At 47.0% G+C, this 8820-nt stretch overlaps 1 protein-coding gene across 1 annotated transcript; it reads right to left on the reverse strand.

Annotated features, from left to right (window-relative positions):
* Positions 1-5007: 5007 nt before the first annotated feature.
* LOC146208077 (endothelin-converting enzyme 1-like) lies at positions 5008-6867 on the reverse strand. The gene has a single exon (XM_084578022.1). The coding sequence runs from the start codon at positions 6865-6867 to the stop codon at positions 5008-5010; it is 1860 nt and encodes a 619-aa protein (XP_084434148.1).
* Positions 6868-8820: the final 1953 nt, after the last annotated feature.

Consider the following 8820-nt stretch of genomic DNA (forward strand, 5'->3'; position numbering starts at 1 on the left):
GCATCGGCTATGGCGGACGATTGCAGAGGCTGGTTTTAGTGTCGTTGTTTTTTGTTTTTTTCGTTATTAAGACCCCATTTACCACGTGGGATTGTTTATTGTGCAGTCAAATCCCACAGCAGAGGAATGCCTTTCGAAACGGTTGTAATTGAATTCCCGTTCTCAAATCAGCAGTCGAGCGCCCTTACCATTGAGACACCGCGACAGAGGTTTCAAAGAAAAAAAAAAGTACTCACACAACTCTATCGTGCATACAGACGGCATAGCAGGCATAGAGTGGTCTGTTCAAACTGCATTCTGCTATATGAAGCAGTCTGCGGTGGCATATGTTTTAGCAGCTGCGGTATTCCAAACAGAAACGGGAATATGCGATTTCTGAGCATTTGCATTAACTTTTATTGACGACAACGACCTGTTTTGCTTTGAAACGACCTGTTTTGCTTTGCAACGGCGGTAACGACAGTACCACTTCGTTTGAGACATTGCTTGTCAAAGGATCTCAAGCGCCGAAGACCGCGACGGATGATGTCCTTATCCAAGCTTGACATGCTCGATACGGGCAAGTATATATATTTTTTTTAATAAAGCGTGGGGTTAGAGACTGTTCATATTTATTTTGCAAGAGGCATATAGGTAAGCAAAAGCTCACAGGAACTGCGAAACAAACAAAAACACTCCTGTACACGCCGCATGCGCGCGCGTAAATCACTGCGGGCTGGCACGCGACGCGAAAACGCATCCACACTGAGTAGGTTTCGCCGCTGAGCCGCAAGGTGGCGACTCTGCTCGATCTCGAGGCCAATAGCTCAAAAATCGTCTAGCACAGACCTCAACTTGGTGCCAAACATAGAAAATGACGCTTAACATTAATAAAAATGTTTGCATGGCTGCAACTAGAAAACCCCATTCATCTTCCCGTGTAAGACATCGCATGTCGAATTAAATAGGGTATCTGAATATATTGGCGTTATTCTAACTTCCAACTTAAGACCGCAACTTGGTGCCAAACATGGATAATGACGCTTAACATTAAAAACAAAAAGTTTGCATGGCTACAACTAGAAAAAACCACTCATCTTCCCGCGTAAGATATCGCATGTCGAATTAAATAGGGCATCTGAATATCTAGGTGTTATTCTCACCCATTCTTCTTTCAACTTAAAGGGAAGCTGAAGCGGTTTTCAAATTGCATGAAATGCTGTGGGTGGGAAGAAAAGACTTCGAAAATCATATGTGTAAATTTTTTTCTCGATTCTGTCCGTTAGAACAGCCGCGATCGCCTTTTAAAAACCCGCTGCGGACACGCCCCCGTCGCCTCCGGAAGCGCCGGGTGGGGGGATGGCAAAATTGGAGAGCTGGCGGAAGTGACGCCATTCACGGGGAGCCGGCCGGCCCTCCTGCCCGTCCCGCATTGCTTGGTCCGCTGCGTCTCGCGCTTTGGCGTGGCGAACGACGATTCAACGTAATCCTTTGCTAGTGCCGTTTGTTTTTTCTAGTTCGAGCGTTCTGTGTGGAGTGGGTGTAGCGACAAGTGGCCATCATGCCGTCGTTCTGCGCAGCATTCGGCTGCGCGAACACTGGCGGCCGGGACGATGTGGTGCTTCACACGTTTCCAAAGGACAAGAAACTTTCCGCGCGGTGGGTCTCTGCCGTGAAGAGGAAAAATTTCGTACCTATGAAATCAACTGTGTTGTGCTCGAACCATTTGCGTGACAGTGACTAGTATCGGAGCTTGGGAACGATGCGGGCACTCGGAATTCCAATTAAATAAGCGCGACTGAAGCCCGGAGTCGTTCCGTCAGTGTTCCCGCACAACAATAACGCCTCGCCACCTCCAAGAGCGGCCTTCGCCAAAAGAAAGCGGCGGGAGGTAAGTGTTTAAGGTACGCTTGTACCTGTCCGTGGTTTGCTTGTGTGGTTCAACGTTCCGCGAACTGACTAGAGCTATGTGAAGGACATAGTGGCGAAGGGCTCGGGAAATATTTCTCCTGCCCGAATCTCCATACATCGAATATTACACAGGCGCCTTGCATCTCCCAAAACTGGATTGCGGCTGCTGGCGGGGCCAAATCCCTCTGCCTCGAAATCAGCGTCCTAGCAATCGGCACTCGAGGGCCATGGATCGTGTGAACATATCGTGTGAACATATCCTGTGCGCCGCAGCGACCAGTCGGCGGCACGAGGCCCACCAGTTAATAAGGTATGAATCGGCAGCCCGTCTGTTTCCTTTCGACGACATTCGTCAAAACAACCACTGAGCCACCGCGGTGGGACAGTATCATTTTTTTTTAATTGCGTGCTATCAGCGTTGTAGTACGCGGGGGTATATCTGTACAGCATAAAACTGAGACCTTTGGTCGGAGTTTAACTTTCGGATTCTCTCTCATTCACCCTCTGAACATATATCTGTCAAAATGCACCATATTGGTGCAGTGGCAGTAGTTTTCTGTGCTCGTTAGTAAAGTTGCACTCACGCTTGTGCTGTTAATCAGTATAAATCTGACTTCTTTTGAACAGAATCTGGCAACTACATCTTTCACAATGCAAAACAACAGAGTGCAGGGAAGAGCACGTCTCAGGATAGTAAATTCCTTGAGGCTCCTAATCTTTGGATGTGGTCTAAAGCACTGTGGTTATTGATACTAAAGAAAGAAAATGCTTTTGTCAGTGTTTTCATGAATTTTTATGTATTTCTTCATAGTAGGCTGGCATTTGTGTTGTGCATATTTCATATTCTTTCAGGTCCTCGCAGAAATGCTCGAGAACACGCCTCCTGAAGAAGAAGCTACCACTTCACCCCCTTCGCCATGCGAACAGAATGTAAAAATCGGGGTTGCAGAAGCACAGGTCGCCTCAAAGGAAACTGCTGACAAAAGCCTGCAAGTTGTGGTGCGGCCGCCAACAGTTTGCAATGCATCCACCGTGCTCTAAATAAATGAAAAACTTACCTTTACCTCGCGTGACTCGTGTAAGCATGCCGGCATTTTGAATTCGATATTACAGGTGTCTGGTGTTTCGGCTGTTATGCAGCAGCCAGTAAGCAACAGCGTTTCGACGTGATTTACTTTATTACCACTTGCACATCTACCTCGCAAAGATATGTAAAAACAAGCACCTACGCAAAACATACGTACCAGAGGAGATTTCCAACCCGCGAAAATGTCGCGGCGTCACTTTCTCCATCGGCGCACTCCGCGGCGTCGTTGGTTCCGCCGTTTTCTGCAGCCGCTGATGGCTCGAACATATATGGCTAGAGTCCAGACTGTTCACTACTGCCCGCACTATCCATAATTTTCAAGACTAGGCCTTTCAGCCAACTGAAGCAACGCGCTAGCAACGCACTACGCAGCAACGCCGTCGGTGCAGGTCGGAGACCCGCGGGACACCCGTTGATGACGTCACGACGGTCCCGACCACTCACAGGCGACAGTGGCGTTCGCTCGGCACCCTGAGGCGCTGGCACACGTTTTCTTTTAAAAAACAGCTGTTTGCGTTTATTTAAGCCCCTTTTTTAATGCGATATTCTTGTTCAGTGGACCAAAAACAACTAATTGCTGCCGAAAACTCAATTTTTTCGGAAAGTGCTTCAGCTTCCCTTTAAGAAGGAACAAGCACGTGTAATATATCGCATCCAAGGCCTGCAGCATTATCTGCTCCCATTGACGCGCTCTCAGGTTTGCTTCTCCAGGGAAAGAGAGAGAGAGAAAACTTTTAATGAGCATAATAATCAGTAAGAATTCGCAGGAGCTGGGTGGTCGGTGCCCCTAGTCCAGGGCTCCGCTGGCAGCAGCTGACTTGCGGACTAGCTGGATAATCCAGGATCTCCAGGGAAGTGCTAGCATACACGACACTAGTGCACTCTGTGCTGAAGTATGCAATAGTGATATCGTTCCCATATACAAATAAGAATATAGCTAAATTAGAAAATATTCAGTGAAATGCTTTAAGATCCATAAACAATAAGGCTATAATTTACCCACAGCGCTATTAATGAAAGCCGGCCTTTTAACAATCACGCGAATTATTGCACCTTAGGTTTCTTTTCCTTCTTTTGAACAATACTTTTCGAATAGATGTGACTAAATATCTCATCCCATCTCGGACTAGATCCACTAGATTTAAACCCTCTAGACACCTCTCAGAATACCGCTTTAACACTGATGCCTACAGGTTTTCCTCCTTCCCTATGGCTGACAAATTGGAACGCATTTTACGATGATGTTGTAAAGAGCCGGTCCATTGGTGAATTTTCGTCTCGTAGTGCCGATTTACTTGAGTTGTATGTCGCGAAACAAATTGATCATGTATTTGTAAAATGTTCATTTGTGCAAGTGATAGCTTGTATGCAAGCTATCACTCGACGCGGCCCGCTCAACGGGCCGCGTCGTTTTTTCACTTCCTGTGGTCAATTTATTTTTATTTCATAATTTGTTAGGGCATATGCAATTATTTGTTTCATACATCGAACTTCAGAACGTCATTATGACTATACTTTGTATTGTGACCCGACTCCTGCCAAAGCCACATCAGTGGATAGTGCAGCGTGAATAAACAGATAAATATAAAGTAGTGTGTCAATACCTCCGCTGAATACGGTTATTTCGAGATTCCACTCACAAAATCCGTGCCCAGATACGAAGGCATTTCCCTCCGCTTAAATCGTAATCATTGACCATAATTTTTTAATCGCTCGACACTCGATGAGAACTGGAAGTGCTTTTTCGCAGCTGCTGATGAGGTAAAACTTGTGGACTCCCGAAGGCATTGAAATTCGATCAAGACAAATTAGTACATTTACACGGTCTCTTCAGCGACAATGCATGCCTTATCTCCTGAGCATGTAGTGTTGAATGATGGTGCTCTTTCTCACAAAATTCCTATGCATATGACCTAAAAAATAATCTCAGTATCCATGAGCTCTTACAAATACATATATCGCCACTCAAAAGACCCTGATTGAAGAGGGAACACACAGAAGCAAAGAAAGTTGATTCACAAATCAAAATCTCAGAACAGTTGGCACTTTCTACTTGGGTGCATCGGGTCACCGGGAACGCAGTGGAAAGCCTGGCTGAACTGAGGTATATACTGAAGACCGCGGCTGCACGAAGATTCGCCGACGTCTTCTACACTTCTGCCCTGGCACTCGGAGTAACACATAGCAATGAACAACAGCTGCAGCCCTGTGTACTTTTCCAAACCGAATATGCCTGTGTCCGAAGCCCCACCTTCGACATAATAGGCATCCACAAGGGCACCGTAGCTAGCCACCAACGCTGAAATATACTCCAGGGTTTCATCATCATCGGACGTGTTCCAGTTTATGCAGTTGATAAAGGACTTAACATGAGAAGAATTACTTTCGATGTAGGCGTAGATGAACAGGTCTCCATGTGCTCGGGCGACCACGGACCCGAGGCCTCCGTAGTTTAAAGATGGAGGTAGTCGGGGATCGAATAGAGGGAATGACAGAGTGTATGGCATCAACTGAAGGTCTAGCTTATTGTAGGAAACGATGTTGTACTCCAACTCGATCATGTAGTTCAGTATATGTTCTAATTCCGGTGCTTTCTTGACGTGCACTGACTGCTGCCAGTTCCACACGAACGAACTATTCAAGTCTGGTATGGGGTTTACAGTTGGGCTTTCGTCCTCTTCTCTGCGATCGAAGTAACGGAAGACCGCTTCCACAGAGCTCCAATTGTTGACCACGTTGATGTTCTCGTCAAAGAACGTCCAGCTGGAAAGACGTCTAAAAAAAGTGGTCCGTATGGAATGAGTCATATGTTTGGCAAAATCAAGCGCGTCCCCTTTTTGAAGATTAGCGTTGTATTTGTTGAACAGGGAGAGCCCAGAGAAGACCATTGCTTCGGTGAGGCAGAAAACCTTGTGATAGGCTTGCGTTGTGGCGTAATCACGGTCGTAAAAGTTGAATATCAGATTTTTATTCGCGAATAGTGCAGCCACCTGAACAGTCCACCAAGAGACCAGGGTATGGAACCTGTCTGAGCCGTTCTGCTGCCACAGACGCAGCACATCCTCCAGATAATCTGGTGTTGTGGTCGTCAGCGAGACACTACTGTTCATACTGATGCCAAGTTTTATAAGCTTCTCAATCCAGTTAGCTTCAGTGAGGCCAAGCTCAGGCATTCTAAGAAGATTGCCTGCGCTATGCTCGCTAGCTCTTAGGTCATCCTCATCAAGAAAGTAACTCGGGTCTACTTCCAAAGACACCTGAATGTCCTGGTACGTCACGGTATCCTCGCCTTTGCGCCGAAAGCTTTCTTTCAGGAACTCAAAATATGCTTTACTCGATGCATCCCTAAAGTTCGGGTGCCACCAGTTGACAAACTTAAGAAATTGGCCTGGAACTATACTGATCTCGCCTCCGGTTGCCGCGTGGAAGTCGAGGAGCACACCCCAGCCCAACTTCAGAGAGCTGTACAAGAGCGTGTACAGCACGTCGGCTCCCTTGGAAGGCCTCGGCCACACGATTCCTGCTCGGACCAGAGCGTCCTTGACCGCCGGAAGCTCGTCTCTCTCTCCTTCTAGCACATCCACGCAGCTTCGGTACGTGATGGCGGACTGCTGCTCCGGGGTTTGTCGTTCCGAAGAAGACACGTGTACTTTCTTCAGCGCTGTGATTAACTTGGCCAACACAGAAATGAACTCGTCTTCCCAAACGCCATGCTGGTTTTTCTGATGCCAGCCGTCGCACACAAAGTGCGTGAAGCTCTGGCACGGGTTGACTGATTCGTTGATGGAGGCGAGTAACCTGTCCGAGTAGGCCTGGCAGGCGTGTGTGTTGCACACTCTACGCAAGGGTGCTGGCGAACGCCACGCAAACAGGATGATCGTCAACGCCATCACTACCACAAAGACAGTGACTCCAAGTAGGCCCAGCATTATTCTAAGCCGTGAGATGAGCTTCTGAGGTCCCTGCAAAGAAAAAATAAAGCAGCAAAAGAAAAACGCTATAACGGATGAAAACGCACAACTCAAATTTCGGCTTGAAGAGTATCAACGCTACACGCAACCAGGTGAGATTAGGCTGCGACCTGCATTAGGCACAAGAGAAACTGTCTTTTTTTGTGGGGGATGGCCATCTGTTTCCTCAAGGTACTCCAGTTGCCAGGCATGTGACATCTGCACACGGAAATAAAGGCCTCACGTCCTTTACACAGCGACCGTAATATAGGACCTTTTTTTTTCTAGAATGAAATGACGAGTCGGCCTTATGGAATTGCTGGCATATTCTGGCAAACCTTAACATTTGGTTGCAGTATCGAGGGAAGAAATCGTGGCTCAACCAAGAATTTACGTTTTAAAGTGGTTAGGAGCGTCAGGTTTTAACTGATGGTGGGCGCCATACTGTGTCCTTTCATTGCTACTACATTTTCATCGTTTGGAATGTCTGAAGTGAAGATTCTACCTTTAATGACTATGCCACAGCTTCACACAGACATTAGTGTCCGTACTAACTTAATGCAGACTACATTTTTCTGTTTCAATAAATTACCGCATCTTTTATTGTTTAATCTTCCTTGAATTAACGTTTAAAATACTTGCGAACGAAATATATGCGCAACAAAAAACACCACCATAATTGTAGCGACGTTGCCATTAGTATAGGGGCCCTAATCTGTACAATTCGCCATTTCGTTCTAATTGTGGCGGACACGTGACGTGTACACTAGAACGGTGCCAGGCTATGTAATCACACAATAGGGTAACGCATTCTTACAAAAAGAAAAAAAATGACACAGGAAAGCACTGTCGTCTGCTACTATACGTATACTGGCGCCAAGCATAAAAAACAACTATGCTCCAGAAGTTCAGCCGCTGCGTGCTTTTCTCGATGCAGTCGCCGCGAGCTCAGAAAGGACGAAGGAAATTTTCTAAAAATAATAGGACGAGGGAAATTCTTCGGCGTTGCGGTCTCGGTCTATTATGACATACTTGCGGTCTGGCATTTGGCAGCAGCTAGCACGGAGACGATGGGCGAGTTAGGAGAAGCGAGTTGCGTTGCATTGAAGAGCAAGAACGGCAACGGAATATTCACAGTGGTTTGGAGCTGAATGGGATCAGAAAATGGCATTGCTCGTAATTATCACCCATGATCTCGCGCATTCACTTTATCAGCCGCATTTAAATGTATTAACTAAAACGTTTAAGGGTCTCGTCGTAAACTGAAGGAGTCGACAGATTTGCGAAGTACCTCCAGCGCGAAGAGGCGCTCGCGCCGCCGGCATGTTATATGTCTGAGGACCACGCTCGCAAATCTCAAAGTATCAATTAGTGTTAGGTACTTGATGTGGCACCCCCTTTTTCGAACAACCTCTTTATAACCAGGTACCACCAGGTCAGCAAGTCTGCTTAAGTATCGAGCATTTTGTGCCGGTTTGAGTTGTGTAGAGTACGAAAAGCAGCGCAGAGACAGGGTGAGCGCCTGTGTGTGCGCAGGCCTTCCACACACACACACACACACGCACGCACGCACACACGCACGCACACACGCACGCACACGCACGCAACCAAATGAAAAGCACAGGCTGGACCTTATTGTTAGTCGGTTAAATTTTCATGCGCTGACCAGGGTTAAGGCACTTATGCCACCCAAACGAACAGTCATCGCAAGAGGAACCCTCCGTTCGACTGTGCTTCGCCTCTCCGTGCCAAGCTTTACAAGGTACACCTGCCTGGCCCGCTACGGACAGTGGTCGCTTCTTTGTTAACGCTTTCAATGCGACACCCCTTTCACGGTTCCGAATCTGTTAGCAATTAACGGGCTCTGTGCCCTAGCATTAAATCTTTTTCATT

The sequence above is a fragment of the Amblyomma maculatum genome, chromosome 1, assembly GCF_055883805.1.
Source record: "Amblyomma maculatum isolate TAMU_Amacu chromosome 1, ASM5588380v1, whole genome shotgun sequence".
NCBI lineage: Eukaryota > Metazoa > Arthropoda > Arachnida > Ixodida > Ixodidae > Amblyomma > Amblyomma maculatum.

Coding starts and splice junctions, on each gene's coding strand:
- LOC146208077 (XM_084578022.1), bottom strand. CDS start 6,867: ATGGCGTTGACGATCATCCTGTTTGCGTGGCGTTCGCCAGCACCCTTG.